The sequence below is a fragment of the Phyllobates terribilis genome, unplaced genomic scaffold (assembly GCF_046119375.1).
Source record: "Phyllobates terribilis strain yellow unplaced genomic scaffold, ASM4611937v1 Scaffold_1__5_contigs__length_1240528914, whole genome shotgun sequence".
Classification (NCBI taxonomy): domain Eukaryota; kingdom Metazoa; phylum Chordata; class Amphibia; order Anura; family Dendrobatidae; genus Phyllobates; species Phyllobates terribilis.
Genome location: NW_027362761.1, coordinates 178,711,805 through 178,737,203, shown reverse-complemented (window position 1 = coordinate 178,737,203; position 25,399 = coordinate 178,711,805). Strand labels below are relative to the sequence as shown.

At 43.0% G+C, this 25,399-nt stretch overlaps 1 protein-coding gene across 1 annotated transcript in view; it reads left to right on the top strand.

The window, feature by feature from the left end:
• Positions 1–21,771, top strand: part of ABHD17B (abhydrolase domain containing 17B, depalmitoylase) — a 32,682-nt gene extending 10,911 nt beyond the window's left edge. Inside the window, exons 2-4 of the mRNA XM_073670417.1 lie at positions 10,268–10,742; positions 18,710–18,889; positions 21,221–21,771. Coding sequence (XP_073526518.1) covers positions 10,276–10,742; positions 18,710–18,889; positions 21,221–21,440 — 867 coding nt within the window. The 5' untranslated portion in view covers positions 10,268–10,275 and the 3' untranslated portion in view covers positions 21,441–21,771. The remainder of the gene's footprint in view (positions 1–10,267; positions 10,743–18,709; positions 18,890–21,220) is intronic.
• Positions 21,772–25,399: the final 3,628 nt, after the last annotated feature.

The window sequence follows — 25,399 nt, the reverse complement described above, 5'->3', positions numbered from 1 at the left end:
GAGCTCAGTGTATCTGCTGATGTAGATAGTACAAGCTGCTGAGCTTGCCTGGCTGCCGGACAGTAGATGAGATATCGCCACTGCAGCAAATCTAAAAGGACCAGAACTGTGGCATTTGCTTTTGGAGTCGAGGACCAAACTGCTCCCTCCCGTGTGCAGGTGGCGCAATGCCGTGCAGGGGAGATAGTGGTCCAAAAAATTACGACAAGTTCCCTGTTCAAAGTGGGTTATTCAGTTTTCAACACCTAATCAGTACAGGGGGCAGTACAGAGATCTCTCCCATGACCTGTTTATACCAAGGATGGTGACAAAGACGAGGGGGCACACTATGCGTCTGGAGGAAAGGAGGTTCCTGCACCAGCATAGAAGGGGATTCTTTACGGTCAGAGCCGTGAGACTCTGGAACTCTATGGGAGAGGAAGTGGTGATGTCCAACTCACTTAATGAGTTCAAGAGAGGCCTGGACGCCTTTCTTGAGAACAATAAAATTACATCTTATGCTTAGTGATAGTTAATTAATCCAGGGATTTAATCTGACTGCCAGATTGGAGTCGGGAAGTGAATTTTTCCTCAATGATGTAAATTGGCCTATACCGCATGGGTTTTTTTTTGCCTTCCCCTGGATCAACGCTGCGGAATAGCTGTAGTGCACAAGAAATAGGCTGAACTCGATGGACGCTTGTCTTTTTTCGGCCTTATAAACTATGTAAATCATGGGAAGTCTAACATCAGAAAGTTGCAAAACTCCTGATAGACCAGTGAGCGGTGTGAACAGTGGCCAAGAGGTCTGACACGTTATGTCCATGATTATATTAACATTTCCTGGCTAACAACTATGTACCTATTTTTGTTAAGGTTTTTTTTGTTCTATTATGCTGTTATAAGGGTGGTGGTTTCGGTTGTATTATAAAGTGAACTTAGAATGGTCCTTTCAATAAAACACTAGTTATAGAAGTTGCACCAGCTTAGGTGTCGTACATAAGTCAGCCATATATATTCAGAGCCTGCGTGAGCTTAGTACAGCACGAATTGCTAAGAAACTCTGTATGTGGACTGGAGTGGGGCCCCAAAGACTTGTAGAAGGTATTATGGAGCTCTAATCTGTTTGTAGAATTGAACCCTTAAAAGCTATATGCATTATAAAATTGTACCCCTTGGTGTCTATTTAGATTTGTGTATATATAAAATTGGCAATGGTGAGGCACTGTATACATGTAAAAAGTATATACACTGTATACTACTGTACAACCTTTTGAGGAATATTACTCACGTGTACCAACAGACGGCTCCAATGTGATGTAAACAGGACCTTAGACAGTCTGAAGGCCTCGCTAAAATAGAAGAGGCCTTCAATGGTCTGGATGAAGGGAGTCTAATTCCCGTCAATGGCACGTTCTCACTGCCGGTAATTCTACCTGGTTTTACAATAAAACAAATCACTATTTACTGAAAACATAACACTCCTGGAAACAATGTTATTGTGCAGGTCTTGTCATTTATTGGTAGTTAAGGCCCTGGAGGTTTTCATACTACAATTTCAAGTGTCTGTCACTCCAGTTACTTTCACTGTGAAACCAGCTTAGTGAAAAAGTTAAAATTAGTATTGGTATACAAAACTGAAATCTGTTCTCGAGTATTACTTGTCATTAAAGGGCTATTCCTATCTCCAAGATCCTATCCCAATATATAGTAGGTGTAATAACTAATACCTCCAATTAGAAATGTAATATAGTTTTTCTGATCAGGGCTGTGGAGTCAGTAAGCCAAACTTCCCACTCTGACTTCTCAATTTCCCTGACTGCCGACTCCCTCATACATTGCTCGTATTTAAGTGATAAATTTACTGTAGAAAAGCCTGTTACCATTTTACATCACCATTATGAGGCTCTTTACTTGTCTTAATCCTGTTTTCCTGTTCGCTCTAGCAGTTCTGAGATGAGTGCAGCCATTCCTTTCCAGTGCCTTTTTCCTTTGATCTGTAGAGGAGCTTCACTACTGAGCAGGTACATAAAGTACAGCAAAGATTCATCTCAACTAAAAGCCTAAATCCTTAGATCAGGAACAGACATTTATAGGACATTTCATAACTTTCCCAAATTATTATGAAAACAGTGACAGTTAGCTGTTAGTGATTGTAACCATGGATACCTAAGCTGTTTCAATACCCTGCACATGGGATAAGTGACATGGTGATTCAGATCTATGCTAAATTTCTAATTGGAGGTATTTGCTAATATTATTACACCTACTACATATTGGAATAGGATCTTGGAAATGAGAATAGCCTTTTAAAGATGGCTGTAAATCTAGGCTCTCTGGCTGAATGATCGCTTTGAAATCCTCCACAGCTGGATGTTCTTGATGGTAAAACAAGGTATAAGTGGCTACAAGGCATATTTGGCAGTCTTTCAAATGGGTAGAGATTGGGACAGGAAAGCGTATGAGCTGGGGCCTTCTAGCATGTGTAAAGGTATCATGGCCACTATCTGTAATTTTTTCAAGTACTATATCACTTTGGAAGTGTTCAGGGTGAGCTTGGCAAGAACCAGTCTGTCATCAGGGTGAAGATTTGGCACTGAAAGCATATTCCAATTGGGCTTTGTTTTGCTCTGTGTAGAAGCTGTGGGCCCTCTGTGGCACATGCGTGGGGGGGGGGGGGGGGAGGTGGGCCCTGTGTGGCACATGCGTGGGGGGGGGGGGTGGGTCCTGTGTGTCACATGCGTGGGGGGGGGGGGGAGGTGGGTCCTGTGTGGCACACGCGTGGGGGGGGGGGGGCCCTCTGTCTGCTTTCTTTCCATGTATGCCATATTGAGTGTCCGGGGTGAGCTTGGCAATGTTTCTCTTGTGCTTTGCTGCGGACTTCTTTAGATTTCAGAGCTGTAGCTTTTACCAAGGTTTCCCCAGCGTGCAGAGAAGAATGCCGTCTTAAGACGTGTTTAAGGTATTTTCTATTTTTACGCCTGTCCTGTGGTATTTGGTCTGTGCAATGTATAACATACAAATAATAAAACTGAATCCTTCGTGGTCATGGTAACCAGTTGTCTGCCGAGTCAGGCCCACCCCTCATATTAACTATTGCTGAGAACAAAGCTGGATGATTGATTTCTACTTTAATTCCCCATTGCTCGGGGGCTGTATGGTGCAGTCATTCTCAGTGGAATATTCACAAACTCAGAAACCTTTCTCCTTTGGGGGATGAGTTGTGTGTTGTTTTTTTTTTTTTTGTTTGTTTGTTTTTTTTTTGGCTGCGATTGTGGAAATAATACAGAAAGTAAAGCATCTTTCTTTATCGATAGCCAAGCAGATTTTAGGGAGACATTTATGGAACTGTTAATCACAACCAGTCACAGCACAGCTTTCATCTTGTATTCTTTACTTTAGAAATAAATGATGTGCTGTGATTGGCTGCTAAGGGGCAGTAAGGCAGCTTTTCATTTACAGAATTAATAATTCTGTGCGGGGGGGGGGGGGTATATTAATGAGTAACGCATTTGCACAGCAACAGTAAATTGCCAAGATCAGCAGCACTTCTTGAACACATGGATGCTGAGTTTTTCCCCACCCAGCCCAAGCCTTTTTAGCTTGATGGCTCACTGATTTCCTTACCTGACGTCACACATGAAAAATCCATTGCATGCATCTGAATGGTGTTTTTGCAACACTCGCATGGATTTCCACATAGTCTGTTCAGATGAATAGGACAGTCCTGGAAACTTGTAACACAATATTACAGCTTGATGCCCTTAGAGCAGGGATGTGAAACTCACACACAGAGGGCCAAAATGAAAAACTTGGACAGAGTTGTGGGCCAACTAGTAGTACAGAATAATGGGCCCCACGTAGCCCTCCGTACGGAATAATGGGCCCCACGTAGCCCTCCGTACAGAATAATGGGGAATAATAAATTCCCAGAGACAGCAGTGCTTAGGCCGGCAGCTGTATTTTGATGGCCGCCTGCCCATTAATTTCTTCTTGCTCTGTGATCATGCGTATGCAGTGTTCACTACTGAGCGCTGAGGCACGTGCAATGAAAGATTACGACCTTACACCAATGCCAGCGTTAGGATGGGGTTAGCACACGAATTGTACGGCTCCCAAAGGATGGTATAAATATCCAAATGGCCCTTGGCAGAAGAGATTCCCCACCCCTGGCTTAGAGTATGTTCTCACATGGCGAATCCCTTGTGGAATTTCCAATGCCAAAAGAATGCAGTGAAATCCACTGCTGAAAAGACATGTATTTTATATACACCTCACCTTATGCATTAGAGGAGTGACATACACACTGAGGACCGCAGCATGAGGTGACGTGCTGTAAATCTCAGATCCACTATGCAAGTCCCGTTCTACAGCATGGAAATGGAATTTGGGGAAAGTATACCAGTCACTTGGATGAAAATGTAATGTAATATAAATGTTCAGGTCTTGTCTTCCTCCATCTGCCTTGAAATCCCCTTTTTCATGTACTGTGTTGGCTGAGCATGCCTGCAATAGGTGCTCCTAACTTTCCTTTCCATCCCCCATTGCATTGTACTCAGGGCTGTGGAGTCGGTATAAAATGAACAGACTCTGACTTCTAAAATACATAATAAATTGGGTACAGTAGTACAATGCAGGATGTGCTGTAAATGTTTTCATAAGAATTAGGGAAAGTTATGAAATGTCGTATAAATGTCTGTTCTGTTCCTGATCTAAGGATCTGGGCTGTTAGTTGAGATGAATCTGTGCTGCACTTTATGTACATGCTCAGTAGTGAGGCAGTGAGATGAATCTGTGCTGCACTTTATGTACATGCTCAGTAGTGAGGCAGTGAGATGAATCTGCTGCACTTTATGTACATGCTCAGTAGTGAGGCAGTGAGATGAATCTGTGCTGCACTTTATGTACATGCTCAGTAGTGAGGCAGTGAGATGAATCTGTGCTGCACATTATGTACACGCTCAGTAGTGAAGCAGTGAGATGAATCTGTGCTGCACTTTATGTACACGCTCAGTAGTGAGGCAGTGAGATGAATCTGCGCTGCACTTTATGTACACGCTCAGTAGTGAGATGAATCTGTGCTGCACTTTATGTACATGCTCAGTAGTGAGGCAGTGAGATGACTGTGCTGCACTTTATGTACACGCTCAGTAGTGAGATGAATCTGTGCTGCACTTTATGTACACGCTCAGTAGTGAGATGAATCTGTGCTGCACTTTATGTACACGCTCAGTAGTGAGATGAATCTGTGCTGCACTTTATGTACACGCTCAGTAGTGAGGCAGTGAGATGAATCTGTGCTGCACTTTATGTACATGCTCAGTAGTGAGGCAGTGAGATGAATCTGTGCTGCACTTTATGTACATGCTCAGTAGTGAGGCAGTGAGATGAATCTGCTGCACTTTACACGCTCAGTAGTGAAGCAGTGAGATGAATCTGTGCTGCACTTTATGTACATGCTCAGTAGTGAGGCAGTGAGATGAATCTGTGCTGCACTTTATGTACATGCTCAGTAGTGAGGCAGTGAGATGAATCTGTGCTACACTTTATGTACATGCTCAGTAGTGAGGCAGTGAGATGAATCTGTGCTGCACTTTATGTACATGCTCAGTAGTGAGGCAGTGAGATGAATCTGTGCTGCACTTTATGTGCACGCTCAGTAGTGAGGCAGTGAGATGAATCTGTGCTGCACTTTATGTACATGCTCAGTAGTGAGGCAGTGAGATGAATCTGTGCTGCACTTTATGTACATGCTCAGTAGTGAGGCAGTGAGATGAATCTGTGCTGCACTTTATGTACATGCTCAGTAGTGAGGCAGTGAGATGAATCTGTGCTACACTTTATGTACATGCTCAGTAGTGAGGCAGTGAGATGAATCTGTGCTACACTTTATGTACATGCTCAGTAGTGAGGCAGTGAGATGAATCTGCTGCACTTTACACGCTCAGTAGTGAAGCAGTGAGATGAATCTGTGCTGCACTTTATGTACATGCTCAGTAGTGAGGCAGTGAGATGAATCTGTGCTACACTTTATGTACACACTCAGTAGTGAAGCAGTGCTGTGGAGTCAGTCTGAGGTTTGGCTAACCTACTCCACAGCTCTGATGTAGTATATATGTTTGGTGACAGCGGCTTTCTCAGTGATCACGGCTGTAGCCCTGCTTTCCCACTACAGAAAACACAAGTGAAGGGAAGAATTGCACTGCTGATCTGCTATGAGAATTGAGACAAGTTGTGTACGGAAACAGAAGACTATAGAAATGAGGTCTGGGTTAAACTTGCACAGCTGATCCACTATGAAAAGAGCAGGAAATTGCAGAATACTGATGGAATCAGTCACATGATAAACGTTCAGCAGCTTTCCCACTATGCTGAGGCTGTGTTCATCAAGGAAGTCCTGTCTAAGGGCTGGGAACAGCTTCAGGCTTGTAAGGACGTGCCCCACTTATAAGCCGTCCTGCTCGCTGTAACTATAGACCAAAGGTGCACAACCTTTTCTGGTCCAAGGGCCACACTGTCAGACTGAACCAATTCCAAGGGCAGCAATTATACCTAAAGCCGTATGATCTGGGCTGTTTATAAAATCATGTCTGATATATGCACTATGCAGATATATTACAGATCCAGAACTCTCGCCAATCATGAAAACGAGCAGTCACCTTCTCACCTGTTTGCTTTCTGGAAAAGAATAGACCATGCTACTGTACTTGATGGGAGTTGCTAAAATGTGTTTTTACTACACTCATAAAAGTTCATTGGTGAGAGCCTTATTCTTGTATGGCCGGGTGATTTAATCCTTGTATCTACTAGTTAGAGGTTCAAGGGACACCTAGTGAACCATAGGTACACATCTACTTATCGATCCATGCTCTGCACCACAACACAAGGAGGTGGCAAGGAAGCCACGTCAGAAGCCGACAGACAAGATGGTTGGGGTCTGGACAGAATAGCATTAAAGGCTGCATGTGGCTCCTGTGCCACAGATTGTGCACCCCTGTTAGAAACCGATCAGTGTTTACAATGTGCAATAGTCAGCACATTGCTCAGCTGGAGACACCTACTGGCTACGAAGAGTTTTCAACCCCCTCTCCCTTCAAAAAAGTTTTTAAGCAAAGTACAATATACTTTCGTTATTAGATTGCCCATGTAGCCACTAACCAATGTTTGTGGAAGCTGTGACCATTTAGGTTATTCACAACTTTGGTACTATCCGCAGCGGATGATGCGCTGCATTTACACCACATAGGAGCCTGGCCTAATGCAGGCTGCAACTCAGAAATGATGTACATGTCTATGGTTCGCAAACTGTTTCTATGTACTGAATGTATATCTGAACTGGAAAAGGTTAATAGTGGTCTCAAGATTTTAAGTTATGGATGAATCTGGCCTTGGAAGAACCCCGGCTGAATGGCGCGGAGGTCGATTGTTCGTACTGCACTCAACAGTTTCCACCGCTCCCTTTAAGAATAAATGGAACAGTAGTGCGCATGATCGACCTCTGCTCCATTCAGCCCCTAGTTCTTGGGATCGGTAGGGCCCCCAGCGGTTGGAAAGTGATCCCCCCCCCCCCCCCCTATAATTTACAGTCGATAGAAAATAAACTTTCAAAGTTGAGAGCATCCCTTTTTTAAAGTTTAGGTCACAGCCCCACAATCCAGTATTCGGTCCGTATTTTTTCTCAGGAGTGGGAGACAAAACCAGGAGTGGGTGATAAATGCAGAATTGGTGACTTCTTTCTATCATACCTTTTCTCTGATTGTTCCTCACCTGGTTTTGGCTCCCACTCCTGAGAAGAAATACTGTCCGAATACTGATAGTGGGACCATGGCCTAAAATTTACTCTCAGGGGCCAATTCATGAAGTCTGGATAAAGAGTACAATGCACTGAATTTTTTTAAGGAGTATGCCACTTAATGAAATTGGTGCATCTTCCCTGGCACTGCAGTAGCATTTCTGGCCTAAAATCCGCTGGCACTTTTTCTGCATTTGGGTGTAGTCCTGCCCCGGCTAATCCGCCAGCTTCACATATTTTGGCAGAGCTGCTTCCAACTGGCACGAAAGCGCGATGCCTCAAACTTTTTGCCCGATGCAAGGTGTTTTTATTTGTTCCCGTAAGTTACTAACCTAGTGAGCTAGATTATATAAATGGTGTGACTGAAGTAACCGCTTTACATCTTGCATACCTTCCTTCAGGGATTGTTTTCCTGAGGATATGTTTATTGTGGGCCATAAAGTGAAGACCGCATCCTCCTCCTATTTCTGCTTAGTCACTAGACTAGTCACCATATGTCTATTTCTGGTGACAGCCTCTCGTCTTTGTATATGGGTACATCCTTAGCTTTTCTAATGTTAGTGTGAGTAGGGGCTCCTGTGTAAGAGATTCTTACAGGACTGGTTTCCATAAGACCGATGTGAGAACGGTGCTGCTGATTTCAGGGAAGAACCCAGTCAGCATTCTGGTGGAGCGGAGTCAGAAATCTGGGAACATGTGTGAATTGCAGGGCAGCACGGTGGCTCAGTGGTTAGCACTGTGACCTTGCAGCGCTGGGGTCCTCAGTTCACATCCCACCAAGGACAATATCTTCAAGGAGTTAGTATGTTCTCCCTGTGTTTCTTTGGAGTGTGGGAGGAAACCAGAGAACCCAGAGGAAACACACAATCTACAGTCCCTATCAGTATGTGAGCCACAATGGGGACAGTGATGATGTCTGTAAACTGTCTGAATTGTAAAGCGCTGCAGAATATGTTGGCGCTACATAAAGATTTTATTATTCCGTGTGGTGACCGCTAATAGTGGCAAAATGTAGGATGTCTTTTTAATCTGGGTACGCTTGTGTTTTGAATGATTGAGATTTTAATAGTTTTGCATCAACATTATTGGGGGAAGACTTCTTGGCATTTTCAGCTTATTTTTTAATTTAACCCATTCATGTGTTGGAAAATGGGAGCTAGGCTTTAAAGTATAATTGAATGTGAGATACTGATCTGACCTCTGATCATTTAGTGTGCAGTTCCTAAATTTACCATCCATGCTTCTTTCTAGTGGAAAGTGTTTGATCAGCAGAAATCTGGTTTGGAACCCTGATAGTAAGTGTTCAATATAACTGCAGTGCCTCCACAGGTGAAAATTGGCATTACACTGACTTTTTTTTTAGCTCCATGGCTTTAGTGCTGTCCACTGGTTCCTCTAGAGTTTGAGACTGTTGCCTCTCTCCACTCTGGCCAATAGAAATATTGTTGGCACCAGACTTTCAGAATTAATGGGGTATATGATAAAGGACAGCCTCTGAAATAAATGAAATACCAAAGCTAAACCAAAAGCTTGCATTAAAATTAATGTGATGTAAACTCTATCTTCAGTTTTCAAGCTTTTCTACATCTAGCCATAGTTGTACAAGGCATTTCTTTAGGGGGTACTTTCTATTGTGTTGTGCTGTGCTTAAAGGGAGTTGGTCACGTCCAAAATGCAAATTATTCAACATATATTTATATAGGATATGTGTGATCCACCCCACCCAAAAAAAAAAAAAAAAAAAAAAAAAAAAAAATCAAATTATACCAGGAGTATACATTTTGGTGACCAATTTATTTTAATTTCATATGCAAAGCAAACGAGAGCGCTTCGGTGCACCATTGGCCCGGCCAAGAGCTCTGTGCACAATTATACCCTCCAGTTTGCATTTCGAGCACTTTCCCTGATCTTCATTAACTGCACTTGCTTGTCCAGAGCAATCGCAGCTCAATCTGCCTTCCTGTGTATCCGAAATTAAATAGAAAGGTAGAGTTGGGAGGGCCTCCAGGGTCATCTGTTCCAACCCCCTGGTCAATGCAGGATTCACTAAACCATCTCAGACAGATGTCTGGAGGAGTCAATCTGATCTCTGGTTCCTGTCTGAGGCCACAGCTCACTATGCTGGTACACCAAGCCGTGCAGCGAGCTGCTTTAGGAAGGAGCCATGGATCAGTGTCCCCACGCTTAGCCCACGCTCCACTAAGCTCTTCCAGAGCGAACGTAGATGCAGTTCGCACTGTGCAAGCGAGCGCTGTTTATCGAGATCAGGTAAACTATGTGCAAATTAAAGGGCACTAAGCCATTCTTTGTATATGAAATAAGGCTGCCATGAAAGCGCTAAAAAATTATTTATTTTTTCTTTGGGTTAATCCCCTATTTAAGTAGATTAACTTGCATTTTTGGGGTGACCTTCCCCTTAAGGGTACCTAGCTAAGAAATTTTGGTCCAATTCGTCAGTGTCAAATTAAATGACATACTTTTTTATTTTCTTCACAGAAATCAAGATGAATAATCTGTCATTTAGTGAGCTGTGCTGCCTCTTCTGCTGCCCTCCATGTCCAGGGAAGATTGCCTCTAAGCTTGCCTTCTTACCCCCTGATCCAACGTACACCCTTATATGTGACGAGAGCGGAAGTCGCTGGACTCTACATCTATCAGAACGTGCAGACTGGCAATATTCTGCCAGGGAAAAGGATGCTATAGAGTGCTTCATGACTAGAACCAGTCGGGGGAACCGCATTGCCTGCATGTTTGTACGCTGCTCACCGAACGCTAAGTACACCCTGCTGTTTTCTCATGGAAATGCTGTAGATCTTGGTCAGATGAGCAGCTTTTACATAGGACTAGGTTCACGGATCAATTGTAACATATTTTCTTATGATTATTCTGGATATGGGTCAAGTTCTGGAAAACCAACAGAGAAGAATTTATATGCTGATATTGACGCTGCTTGGATTGCCCTTAGAACGAGGTAAGTGGTGTGCACAGATGGGTGACCAGGCGGCTTGCGATAACATTACGTTACTGATGGGTGGCTACTCAACATCTCTGCTTACCTCAGTCTATCTAGGCATGGACAAGTCCGGGTGCCTGTTTGTGGTTAAACTGGTCAGTGTTACGTGGCCCAAGTGGCATTAGTGACTCCTATGACCTTGGCTTTAATACCACCTTTTACAATCCATAAGAGCTGGATACCTCTAAAAAATAGATTAAGTGTGAATGAAGGACCATGTTCTTGTTTTCAACAGCTGGTTTGGTAAAATTCAAATAAAGGCAATGCTGCTAAGGTTGCCACTTTAGGACACGTTCTGTATTTCATCAGTATTTGTCCCACTCCTAGTTTTGGCTTACAAACAGAGGAAAAGTATAATAGAAACACGTCGCCACTTCTGTATTTATCACCCACTCCTGGTTTTTGCTTACAGATACTGAACGTGTGAACGTTGCCTTATGGTGTTGATCACTGTGGGAAAACCACTTGTAACATCTGCATATACACAAAAGGCCAACTTTAAAGCCTTAAATCCACTATCCATTCTTGAGCTAAAAAAACTAATAAATCTATTAATTATATTATGTGGTTGGTGCGTGATCTGTGACTACAGATGAACTGCAGTGTCTACAGGGCATCTTTGATAGTCTGAGACACGCCCCCCCGTCTTATGATTGGTTCAGCTTGTTGATTCCTCCCCAGTGTTGCAGTCTCCTCAGATTAGCTGCTGTAACAAGTCACAAAGGTCACCAGAAAGTCTGTGCTTGGTGAGCGGATTTCCAGAAGCGAGCTATAAAGTACAGCTTGATCCACCAATGAGAGAGGATTGATGGGTGGTAACTTCTACACTTGTCCTGGGTTCAGACATCCATTGCAAAAATCTGGCAAGGCATGTGTGCAATTAAGTTTGACTGCTTGTACTTGGCCAACTTTTTTTTTATACTGTGTGGGGTTTTACAAAACTTGTCACATATTGGGTTTGGGGGGAGGATATCTAAGCAGGTTTGTGGTCTGAATGTACTCTTAAAAAGCAGTGATCATACTACCACTCCATTCAGACAGTGAATCTGGGATGCCACTACTTTTTGTTTATTGGCGAGCCTATGGATTGGTTATTTTTTTATGGTCCTTTTTTGCCATGTAAACAATGGTTTCTACATATTTTAGTTATTTTTCTCTGATAGGAGTGTTAAAATTCCTGTAATAAATGTTGGATTTGAAATCTGTGTCCAGGAGGCTGCTGTTTGCACTAGCGCATATATTATATTATAGATTATAATTTATAATATATATTATAATTTATATTATATTTTCAATTTTGCCCAAAGAACCCCTTTTAACGTTTTCTCTTATAAGCTGACATCTACAAGCAGGAGAGATCCTGGCCCCTGCACCCCCACCTCCCCACTTATACATTGGTTTGTCAGTCTCACCAAAGTTGAAGATTTGGATGACCTCCATCTAAGTATGGCCACCTTAGGTCGCTTGTAAAATGAAGAATGGAGCCCGAGCATTATATAAAGTCTCTCAATAATCCCTAAAGTTCTGATTATCTACTAGACCGCACACTGCTTCTTTTACTGTTTTTTAGCCAATACCATGGAATTGGGCAACTCTACTTGTAGCGAATCTCAATCTATGGTCGGACATACATTAGTGATCTCCAATCCACCGTTCCTATGTTGACTTTGTAACCCCAGGGTTGCAGCTATGCACCCTATGTCATTGTTCCATATTACTCACATCAGCTATGCATATAAGGTAGCTATTAATGTGACGTCTTGCTTCGGTAGCTGGAATTGCCTGCACTTCCTGGCTATACTTGATGTGTCAGTAGTACATGTCTTGGCTTGGCTATTTGACATTAAAGTAACCTTAAGTAGGTGAGGCACTTCCGTAGTGATGGCAGTCCTACCAGGCGAGTCATATACTGTAGAAGCGTGATCATCAGCAATCATAAGACAATCGCACATAACAATGGCTTCATAATGCCAAGCTCCCCATTGTTTTCTGCATTGGAGACGTTATATTGTTCAAATGTCCTAATTGTTAGAAACTAGGATGGGATGCCAAAACAACTTTAAGAGTGGACTAACTTTTATAAAAAAAAAAAAAAAGTCTACCCTAAAGTGTCGGTCTTTTTTGTTTTGAAGCCATCATCTAGCCACAGGTTAATGTCCTGATTGCTGGGATCCCATCTGATCCTGAGAACTGGACCCTGAGTGCAATGGACTTCAAGCAATGGCAGCTCTGCTCCATCCACTTTTCACAGGAGAGCCAAAGATCATCCGAGCGCAGCTCTTGGATTTCTCATAGAATGTCATTAACCATAAATTATTTTATTAATTTATATAGCGCCATTGATTCCATGGTGCTGTACATGAGGAGGGGTTATATACCAAATACAGATATCACTTACAGTAAACAAACTAACAATGATGGACTGGTACAGAAGGAAGAGGACCCTGCCCTTGCAGGCTTACATTCTACAGGAATGGGGAAGGAGACAGTAGGTTGGGGGGTTGCAGTAGTTCCGGTGTTGTTCAGGTGGCAGCAACAAGGTCATGGCTGGCTGTAAACTTGTTCGAAGAGATGCGTTTTCAGGTTCCGTCTGAAGTATCAAAGTGTGGCGGATAATCTAACGTGTTGAGGCACAGAATTCCATAGGATGGGGGGATAATCGGGAGAAATCTTGGAGGCAATTGCTTGAGGAACGAATAAGTGTGGAGGAGAAAAGGAGGTCTTGGGATGACTGGAGATTACGTGAGGAAATATATCGGGAGATTAGTTCAGAGATGTACGGAGGAGAGAGGTTATGGATGACTTTGTAGGTCAGTGTTAGTAGTATGAACTGAATACGCTGGGAAAATCTGAGCCAGTGAAGGGATTTGCAAAGGGGGGGTAGCAGAGGAGTAGCGAGGCGAGAGATGGACCAGTCGTGCAGCTGAGTTGAGGAGGGATTGGAGGGGTGTGAGAGTGTTAGCAGGTAGGCCACAGAGGAGGATGTTGCAGTAGTTGAGGCGGGAGATGAAGGCATGCACAAGCAGTTTGGTAGATTAAGGGTTGAGGAAAGGACTGATTCTGGAAATATTTTTGAGCTGGAGGTGGCGAGAGCTTGGGTGTGGGGTTTGAAGGACAGGGCAGAGTCTAGGGTTAAGGCCTCGTCACACTTAGCGACGCTGCAACGATCCCGACAACGATACGACCTGTCAGGGATCGTTGCTGCATCGCTATGTGGTCGCTGGTGAGCTGTCAAACAGGCAGGCTCACCAACGATCAGGGGAGCAGCGACATCGTGGAAAGAATCTTTCCACGATGTCCTGCTCCTGGTTACCAGCCTGCTGAAGCAGGAGCAGGCTGGTAACCATGATAAACAGCGGATTACTAGGGGCACACGCACACCTAGTAACCCGTTGTTTATCATGGTTACCACTCTGCTACGGTGAGCGGGAGGTTACCGCTCACTTTAGCAGGCTCGTAACCATGATAAACAACTGGTTACTAGGTACGCATGTGCCCCTAGTAACCTGATGTTTATCATGGTTACCAGCCTGATCGCTGGCCACACACAGCGATGTGTGCTGACCAGCGGGAGGGCAACGACCAAAAAATGGTCCAGGACACTTTGCAGCGATCAGTGACCTCACAGCAGGGGCCTGATTGCTGCAAAGTGTCACACATAGAGACATCGCTCGTGAGGTCGCTGTTGCGTCACCAAAACCGTGACACAGCAGCGATCTCGCTATGTGAGACGGGGGCTTTACTCCGAGGCAGCGGATTGTTGGTACAGGGGAAAGAGTGATGTCATTTATTGTGGGAAAGATATGCGAGATGGGGGAAAGATAGAGTTCAGTTTTGTCCACATTGAGCTTGAGGTAGCGGGAGGAGGAGGATATGGCTGCTAGATATGCTGGGATTCTGGACAGCAGAGAGGTAGATCTGGGTGTAATCAGCGTACAGATGGTACTGGAAGCCAAGGGTATAGATTGAGAAGAGTAGGGGTCCTAGGACAGAGCCTTGAGGGACTCCAACAGAGAGGGGGCGGGGTGAGGAGGTCGTGTGGGAATGGGAGATGCTAAATGTGCAGTTAGAAAGGTATGAGGAGATCCAAGAAAGGGCAAGGTCTTTGACGCCAAAGGAAGAAGGGATCTGTAGTAGGCAGTGGTCAACTATCGAAATCAGAGGACCGTTCAAGAAGGGGTACAGAGAATTGTCTGTTTGCTTTGGCTGTAAGTAAGTCATTGGTGATTTTGGTAAGGGCAGTTTCGGTGGAATGGTGGGGGCGGAAGCCTGATTGTCGGTTGTCGAAAAGGGAGTTAGATGAGAAGTGGGAGGAATGAACGTGTTGCTCAAGGAGTTTGGTGGCAAATGGGCGCAGCGATATGGGGCGATAACTGGACAAGGCGGTTGGGTCGAGGGATTGCTTTTTGTGGATGGGTGTGATTGTGGCATGTTTGAAGGCAGTGGGGAAGGTACCAGAAGATGGTGATGGGTTGAAAAGATTGGTTAGGGATGGAATGAGTGTGGGGGTGAGGTTGGGGAGGAGAAGGGATGGGATGGAGTCGAGTGCATACGTGGTGAGGTGTGATTTGGAGAGGAGATGAGTAAGGTCTCTTTCCATGTTGTTGGGAAGGGAGGTTATGGGGGTAGGGCAATGCTGTGGAAAACAAAGGGGCTGTGGTGGTCAGACAGTAAAGACTTGCCGTGTTTGGTCAATCTTGTTTTTTAAGTGTGTGGCAAACTCCTCAGCAGAGATGATGGAGGTCTGAGGAGGCAGTGGAGGGCGGAGGAGAGAGTTAAGTGTTGAATAGCTGTTTGGGGTTGTAGGAATAAATGGAGCAGACGTGTGCATGTAGACTAAGCCCCACTCTTGGCGTTGTTGGGGGTCCCAATGGTCCGAACCCCAGAGATCATTACTTTATGAATGGCTAAACTCTTCCAAATTTGGCACCACACTTTCAAAGGGACCTCTGCACAGAATGACTGTGACTAAGTCCTCCCGCTCGGTGCTTCATGGCCAGAGCCAGAGAAGGGTGGGGATAGTTGGGAAGCTGTATGTAAATGATTGGCCCTGCCATGACAGAGTGCCTGTGCTTGGATTGAATAGTCATTCTGTGCTGACAGTCCCTTTATGTGGGTATCACCTGTTCTAACTAATCTGTGTTCTATTGACTAAAATTAAAGAACCTGCTCTCGGGCAGTGCATCTAAAACCAGTTGAACACGGATAATCTTCTTTGGCAATCAAAACTAGGTCATAATATATTTCCTAGTAATTGCACGGATACAAGAAACATGGGATAAGGAAGTGTTTTAACTGTTAGCTGTTTCACCTTCCTTACTAGTCCCCAAAAGATAGAGAAATAAAGATGTTTGGGGGGGAGGTTGTGGAGGAATGAACGCTGTAGCTGATTGGCCCCAGTGCTCTCTTGACTGTCCTTAAAGTTGTGATCAAGACATTTAATACAGCTCTGGGTATGGAGGTGCAATCTGCCTGTGTAAATTAAACAACCGCTGATCGGTGGACGATTAGTACTGCAGATAGGATTGTGTGATGGGTATTTAGTAACCAGCAATGTAACAATGATATCTTTTTGGTTGCTCCATCAGGTCTTTGTTTGACTTGACCCTATGCATACTGTGAATTTAGGAAGGTCATAGAGGTTGTTCAGCCTCTTGAATTTAGAATGGCATAAAATAGTATGATCTCCTCCTTCCTTGAGCTGGCCTCCAGCAGAAGTTTTGACAAGGACATTTGACCTGGTCAGTCAGACACTAGCTGCATTGGCCAATATTCTGGTGACCATGCACATCTAGAGGGCTGTTAGCTAGATAATCACTCTGCCCACATCTCTCCCCTATACACAGGAATGCTTCTTTCCTCTGGCAGAGGCTTATCTCCTAGAAAACAAAAGGATCAGCCTTTTGGAAATTCAACAGGTCAGATCCCTCCCCTGACAGTCTTGTAGGGCCTCCCAACATCTATCAGTGGATTTGAATGACTTTAGCAGAATGAGGGTCTTCAGGTTACAGTGATTAGCTGCCATCTACATCAAAACATGATCACTGGGGCTAGGGTAGAAACATTAGCGGTGGATACTTTATCTTCCTAAGCTATTGGTAAAAATTGTAGGTGGGAAAACTTGCAAAATCAGCAGTGTATTAAATACTTTTTTTTCCCCACTGTATCTGCCCTATACAAACCCTGATCACAAAGGGTTCTGTACCTCACTGCGGAGCGTGTCTGTAGGAAACATGTCTGCTCCTGTGAACACTCATGCAGGACCTCCAGATGAACGTTTCATTGTTGGTTAGCCTACTGAAACCTTATAATTGCCTTGTGCTATTAAATTAGAGAAAATCATTAACTACAGTATGAGATCAGCTCCTGCAGAGCATGAGGACTTGTGGGGTCATACAGGGGACTTGTGCAGAAGATAAGACCTCGGTATTCCTGTTCTTCTACCCTCTTCAATAAAATTGGTGGAGTAACGACAAGCTAAAAAGTCAGGGTATTTTTCAAGGGGAAGATTCTTCAGGAAACGCCAGCATTGTTTTCTTGTCATTTTTCCTCTGCATTTGGGGTGCTTTGTTTTAGTGTTTTACAGATGTAGTTTGATCCTTTTTCATTTACATGTATTGTAAAGTATCTTCGATGAGGAAACAACCTGAAGATTTGTTAGGTCATTTCATTTAACCTCTTGGCTTCTTCAGAAACCTTAAAACATTAACAAGAAGTTCAGTCTCTTCAGTGTTTAGTTAGTGCTTTTTCAGGTGATTTTCGGAGCAGTATCTGCTTAAAAGATGACATATGCCCATACTTAGGATATTAAGTAAAGCTCTGTTCATACAGTTTTTTCCTACCGACAGTTTGGATGCAAGTCTTGCTGCCACCTCCAGTAGGCAAATGATGAGGCACAAAGGACTCCGTCAATGACCCAATCTGCACATACGCCTGAATCCCATTTTGTGGGAGAATTCGGACACAAACCCCAACTGAACCACTGACTGTAGGAGAAAATGCTATGTGAACCCAAGACTCCCATCCAATTCCTCCATTAGGTTCACAGCTTTTCCAGCACACATGCCACATTTACCCAACAGCTGTAGTCTGCTGCCGTTGCCTGTACACACACAAAAAAACTTTTTAGTTTTGAAAATTACAATGTGAAATGTGTATGAACAAAAGAAAACTTTTGGATTGGCAAACTTTTACACAGAAGCCTGTTTAACATAAAATGACCATTCCTGCCCTGGTTCACCGCTACAAACTGACTGTCTTGAGGACCACTTGATTGCTGTGTTCACTTGCACACCAGCACTTCAGAAATCTGTTTCCTGGTGGTCCTTGACACTGGCCTTTGAGGTTCTTAGTATAAGGGGAAAGAGTGGCTAGCTGAATCTTCCTTTAAAGTGAACCTGACATCTGATGCATGCTGCCTAATTCACATGCAGCATGTATCAAGCACTGGATCTATGATCTCAGCCAGGTATGTTTGACTCTGAAATGCAGCAGCGTTTCACAGAAAAGCATGCTTTAATAGCTGCCAGGAGTGAGCTGCACTGCAGACTAGTCAGATAGGCGGGTCCCTGACCGCTCCTCCGCACCTGCTGCGGTGACTGACAGGTCTCAGGGTATAAGTGCACCTAAGCATAGACCTGTCATTCCAGGAGGCAGGCGGGGAGGAGCTGCTGGAGACTCGCCTACCCGAATAGTCTACAGCGCAGCTAGGTCTTCAGCTATTCTAAAGTTGTTTTTTGTTCTAAAACGCTGCAGTGTTTCTTTCATATCTGGCTGAGATCATGCTGTGGATTTGGCAGCATATATCATCTGTCAGGTTCTCCTTAAGTCTGGACTTACTCGTACATGCCCTATGTACCTATGGTGGTACTGGGATATCTGTTCTGTATCAAGTCTATTGATTGATTTGTTTTGTTTATCCTAAGGTATGGCATACGTCCTGAACATGTCATCATATATGGCCAGAGTATAGGAACTGTCCCATCTGTGGATCTTGCTGCTCGATATGAAAGTGCTGCTGTGATTCTACACTCTCCGCTGACCTCTGGGATGAGAGTTGCCTTCCCAGACACAAAGAAAACCTATTGTTTTGATGCATTCCCTAAGTAAGTAACTTTTGTGCTTGGTTTTATGTTACCTATGATTTCTGTGTGAGCAACTGAGATCAGAACAATTATGATTTGTGGGCAACCATTGGTGAGCACCCCGTAATGTTTGACACATTGAATGGCTCTCAAGGTTGCTAAGCTTATGCAGCTTGATAGTCTTTTCACAAAATATAGAAATGTAAACTTAATTTGGTCCTACATAATGCAAAGGGTGAAAGCTGCAGCAAATGTACATGTTTCTTTGAGAAAATGCAAGACCAGTCATGGAGGAGACTTCTGCTGCAGATGTCCCACAAGGGTGGATCCTGCAACTGAAAATCCATGCCACTTACCTGAATTGGGTGGTTTTGGCAGCAAGCACATGCTCTTCTGTAAGTGCCATCTCAATCAATGGGGCAGCAGAAATATCTGCAGTGTGTGAATCCTCCCTAAAGCTGAAACGCATGGACCTATAATATCTCAAGACTGGAATGTTTTGTGTTGCCTGGTGGGACAGTTGTCGTAACAAAATGCGACATAGGCTGGTATGCATGCTTTTATTATGCAGAGCAATTGGGCCAGATGTACGATTGCTTTACCCTTTTCATATTATAGGACTTGCCTATCTTTGTGACTTGCTTGTGGCAGATAGGGTCCTCTTAAATTTGGTGCATTGGTAAAGGTGTCAAGCTATGCCCCAGAATTGTTTTTGGAGCTAGCTATTCCAAAATTGGTGGCAAAAGCGATATTCAGTATAATCAATGTCTAAAACGGTCGATTGTTAATTGTGTACCCTTCTTGAAGTTGTCAAAATAAGGCTATGTTCACACACTGTTTTTGGTTGGTTTATTTATGCAAATTTTTTTGCTGCATTTTACAGTACCAGCAAAGTCTGAGATTTCATAAATCTCATGCACACATCTTGGTTTTTGTGTCCTCCGTATTTTGTGCTGTGCATGGGGTTTTTTTTTTGCAGAATAGAGCATGTCACTTCGTTCAGAATTTTCTACCCATTGGAAGTAATGGATGGTGAATAACGCCGAGTGTGAACATAGCAATCAGGTTTTCAAGTGGAGCAGTATTATGAAACTCATTTATTTTTACAATCTTGTCTTGGTCACTGAGATGGCAGTTTGGATAGTACAGTTTATTAAATTAGTGATGTCTACAATGTAAACATTACCTGAGCTAGGTGTGAGATTGAACAATACCTGTGGCCCAAGGAGGTGTGAAATTGAACAATTCAATGGCAGACCATAGTGCACAAGTAAATGTTGTCCTACAAACTCAATGCACAGCCAGTGTCTTAGAAAAACTATTCCTGAACAATTCACCTCCCCCACTCTTACACTTGTAATTCTTGTTAATATGGTTTCACACGTGTCTTGCATTGGTGACCTGTTTTTATGCTTCTGTGGTAGAAGCAAAGCTGAACTTTGGGATCCTGAAAAACAGGGAAAAAACAAGCAAAATCCTGAACATCTCTTCCTGGCAAGAGATCAGGTTTTGCTGCAGGAAAAAAAAACTATGAAAAAACCATAATGTGTGAACATAGCGTAAAGTTGCATTTACGCTGCAAAATGGTGTACAAGCATTGTTAAAAAGACTCGTTTCACGATTATCTTGCTGTGTAAATGAGCTGCTGATTAACTGGTGAACAAGCAAAACGCTCATTCGTCTGGTGAAATGATCTTCTGTGCAGCATAAAAGATTGTTCTTTGCAGAGCATCGTTCTGTATAAACGGGGGCTCGCACTGCTGAGAACAATGGCCGTATAGTATTGTTCGCTCAGTGTGCATCCTTTACTTTGGTGCCTGTTTATACAGGCATTTAAACAACTGCCCATAGGTAAGTGTACCGACTGGCGGTTGTATCGTGCCGCCGTTCAGTCCATGTAAACGGACCCTATGTGTTGTCGTACAACCTAAAATGGCTTAAAACAAACGCATCTAAATTCTGATACCGCCTCAGAACACTGGTGTGATGACCATAGTAAATTTGCCCAAGTATTTAGAAATGAGGACTGACAGACTATGCGTACAGACTGACAAGCCCCCTATGCCACCTTTCATGTCCTCATGATTTTATTTGCATGCTGCCAGCCTCATGCAGTATTCTCTATGGTTAGTTTTGCCCTGTTTACTAAGGGGCTGTCTATTCACTCATTTGTAGGTAGTCTGTGATGAGCCTTGTTTGGCTTCTGACCAACTATACATTTTAAGATCATCACAATTCTGCTTTTTACCACATTTTTGCCCAAAAGCATTGTCCTATTGCATCTGGTCAGTCATGTTCATTTTGTAATCCTTAAACTAAACTACCTTTTTTTTTTTTTTTTCTTTCTTGCAGCATTGACAAAATTTCCAAAATCACTTCCCCAGTACTGATAATCCATGGCACGGAAGATGAAGTCATTGACTTTTCACATGGCCTGGCCCTGTTTGAGCGTTGCCAGAGGCCGGTGGAACCACTATGGGTGGAAGGAGCTGGACACAACGATGTGGAACTCTATGGACAATATCTTGAGCGATTAAAACAGTTTGTCACACAAGAGCTAGTCAATTTGTAAACTACTTTCTTTGTAAGAGCATTTTCTCCCTACGGCAATGGAAAGTTTGCATCAAGTTTCACGACAAAGCTTTGCAGCTGTCCCAGGCCACCAAAGGGTTTAACCGACCATGTTTCGATTTTTCTTTTGCTGGACTGTGAGCCATAGTTTTTTTGTTTTAAACCTGATGGTCTGTTTGCAAATTATATTGGTTGCCTTAACAGATGTACAGGTAATGTGATGAAGGGGGCATTTTCTAGAATGTTGTAACTGCCCCGGTTTCAGATTCCACGCTACCATTTGATAGAAGCCTTTCTTGCCCCTTTTTTCTCTGGCTATTGGTTCCATTGGCTTTAGAAGATGTGGAATTAACCAGTGCACAATAATCCGCACATTGAGGTGAATAACCCTGACTGGGCATCCCCTTCAATGTCATTTAATGAAGGTTTTTATACCAGTATTAAAATGTGCAGTCAGGCTTCTGTACTTTACTAGGCCATTTTTATATCTACAATTTCAGATTGTGCATTCGTCTGCGTCACCGAGAATTCCTTGAAGAATTTGCTAATGGTAATGAACGGCATGTCATTATGTACTGTATCTGGACTAATCGTTCTTGGATTTTCCTGCATCATGTGCACAGGATCTGCTCCTGACAAATATTTGGCGGGCATTTAAACCTTTTATTTTAAAATGTCTGTCGACATACTGGCCATATCGCATGAGTAGACTATTGTTGCCATGTAATTTCCTTTTTGCCCTTCCCAGTGTGATTAAGCAATGCGAACTTGTATCTGCTGGTCTGTTCTGCACTGATCGTCTTTGATATTTGAGTGCTAGGAAGAACTGTCCTAATGGCCTGTTTAGTTACAGATGTCACACTTCATGCATGGAGTTCATTACCACTAATGTCCGAATTTACTTGAGGGGGTAAGACTGTTGGATGGGGGACCATCCATTTACAATGGCCTGATTGCACTTTTTAGCAGGATGTACAGATTATGAAGTAATCCAAACTATGTACTCTTCATTACATTGACAAAACCCCTGGTAAAGTCCATTATTTTTCTCTTCTCCATGTCTTACAAAGTAGGAGGTCTTGTTTTGGTCCCTTTAATGGCAGAACACTCTGTGGATCGAGTGATACAGTACGGTATCTTCTGTAGATTTGCTTGGCCAAGATCTCCAAATGAAGTCAACGGGGGATTCGGGGTGTTTCCTTTTGGGCTGGGATCCACAAACTCCAAAGTGGACTTCTTTTTCTTTAACTTTTACTTTATTTTTTTTCTTCCTCTCCCTGCTTGTGAACCCTTTTAAAGCAGATTTTTTTTTTTATTCCAGTTTCGGTACCTTGTACTTTGACAAAAGTTGACCTCAACGAACACAACTATTAAAACTCTGCCATAGTTGGTGTTGCTGCAGTCGTTGCAGATTTTGGCTGAAACCTTTTTTACACTGCGAACCAACGTAACGGGAAGCTGCTGCATTTCTAATAAATGCTGGGGGGGGTAAATGTCACAATTTCTGATACCACTGACCATTCTCCAGGCAATGCTGGAACTCCGTTCAGGTAGATCACTCTTAAAGCGCAAGAGCTCATTTTGTAGACATCACTGACAATTCTAACAAGACTTTGTAATAGACTTTTGCAAAGTGTTTATTGAATAATGCAAACGATATGAGCGGTGTTTTATATATTTTTTTTTTCCCATATCACTTTACAAAGCAATGTTTTGACTTTTTCTATCGACGGATTAATTTTTTGTTCTATTTTTATTTTTTCAATTAAGTTGCCTGTCCTTCAATTTGAGTTTGCTTAAAGTATTGATGATGAATGCAACTAAAGTACAATGTAATGATATGTAGTACAGTTTGTGAATGGATAATACACTGTGGATACATATAAAGGCCTTATTTAGTGTAGTAATTGTTGTGGCTGTCTGGGATTGTATACAGTTTAATCATATATTATACAGAATTGCATTGGTTTAGATGTTGCCTAGTAAAATCTATAATGACTCTGTTTCAGTTTTATTTCTAAGCAATGCAGTGTTCAGACTGCAAATGGGCCAATTGTCCTGTAACTACCTATATCCTATAGATGTTCACAATTAACAAGCCCATCGATGGTGCTCAAGAATACACCCTGCTCCATCCACAGGAGAACCCTGTTCACTTGATTAGTAGGAGTTTATCGGACCATACAGATAGTCTTGTTCACATGTCCATATTTTCAGTCCTGATTGATGTCTATGGGGGTAAATAACCTGACCTTGCACACATCACTGACCATTGAGAGACAATTGGGCTGTTCAGATGAGTTTTCACATGCTCCGAATGCACTATTATCCTGTATTTTGATGTGATTAAAAAAAAAAAAAATTTCCCCATGCGGACCTAGTGAATAGTATTTGATTTTTAATGGTTATGTGGTAATTCTTAACTGTATTTGGTTGGTAAATCACTGCTGATCTATAAAAACAAATACTGTAAATCTGACTAGACTTTCTGGATGAAAATCGGATTATTTTATTTTAATATGCTCATGTGAGCTTGGCTTAAGGCTACAATCTCTCCAACACAAGTGTTTGGTTTTCCATAGGGAGAGAAGAGATATGCCGAATAGCTCGGGCAGTGGCTTATCTCACCTGACAATCAAAGGAAGGCTTGACCGTTACAATGGCCTGCCTCTCCTCCGGCCTTTATTGGCAGGCTCCATTTGACGTCAATCCAGCAGAACTGCCTTACCATTTGACGCTAATCCAGTGTATGAGGTCTCTAGTAATCAGAAACCCACAATCCCACAACAGTTTACCACCACCTAGTTTGGTGAGACAATTTGTGGAAGTACTTTATGAAACAAAGCCGATCAATCAGTGTAAATAGATGTGTTCAGAAACGAGCCTTAAAGCGCACCTGTCAGCAGGATTGTACTCTGTAAACTACATACACTGTCAGGTGGGTGCCATTACACTGAGCAAAATGATACCTTGGTTGATATCAGTCTTGTGGTTCTTGTGTAATCTTTACTTTCAGTGTAGAGATAATGATATGCTCGTGCTTTGGGGCGGCCCGGACTCTATCTGGTGCTCTGCTTACATATTCATCTGTATGCTCTTATGACAGCTCACTGTGCCTTCACTGACCTGCCTCCTATTTTACATAATACATCTAGTAGTGCGGGGCTAGGTAAAATAGGAGGCAGGTCAGTGAAGGCACAGTGAGCTGTCATAAGAGCATACAGATGAATATGTAAGCAGAGCACCAGATAGAGCACCCCCACAGAGCACGAGCATATCATTATGGCAGAACTGAAAGTAAAGATTACACAAGAACCACATTATTTTATTAACCAAGGTATCATTACACTGAGCAAAATGTCACCCACCTGACATTCTGTGTAGTTTACTGAGCACAATCCTGCTGCCAGGCCTGCTTTAAGATTGGGACATGGTGTTTTGTTTTTTTTCCCTTTTCCTAATTGTGTGTAAACAAAAACGGCCCCTCTGACTTGGTTCTGCAGCCAAAAATACATACCTGATTTGTATAAAGCCGGAGCCTAAGGTCCAAGCTGGTTCATATCAACAGTATGTGCTTATTCAAACACCAGTGATATTTCTCATATGCAAAAAGTCAGTTTCATCAGTGGTTTTTGATCCGTTGCATCAGTTTAGTCTGTTTCATTAATTTTCCATAGATGAGAAAAATAGTTTGATAGGGACACTTAAACAGTTCATGAAAAACTGACATGTGCATGGTCTTCTGTCCCATAGCCTTGCATTGGTGAGTTAGGCAACACTCCTGATTAATATCTGCATTTGCGCAGACTTCAATCCAAGAAAAACAAAAATTGGGCATGTGAACTACCTTGTAGCATTTGTACCTATGATAGTTTATCTGTGAAAAATGCACAACAGTTGTATAAGAAAAACTGACATCTGAATAATCCCTAAGGGTGACCACTGTATGTATAGTGTAGG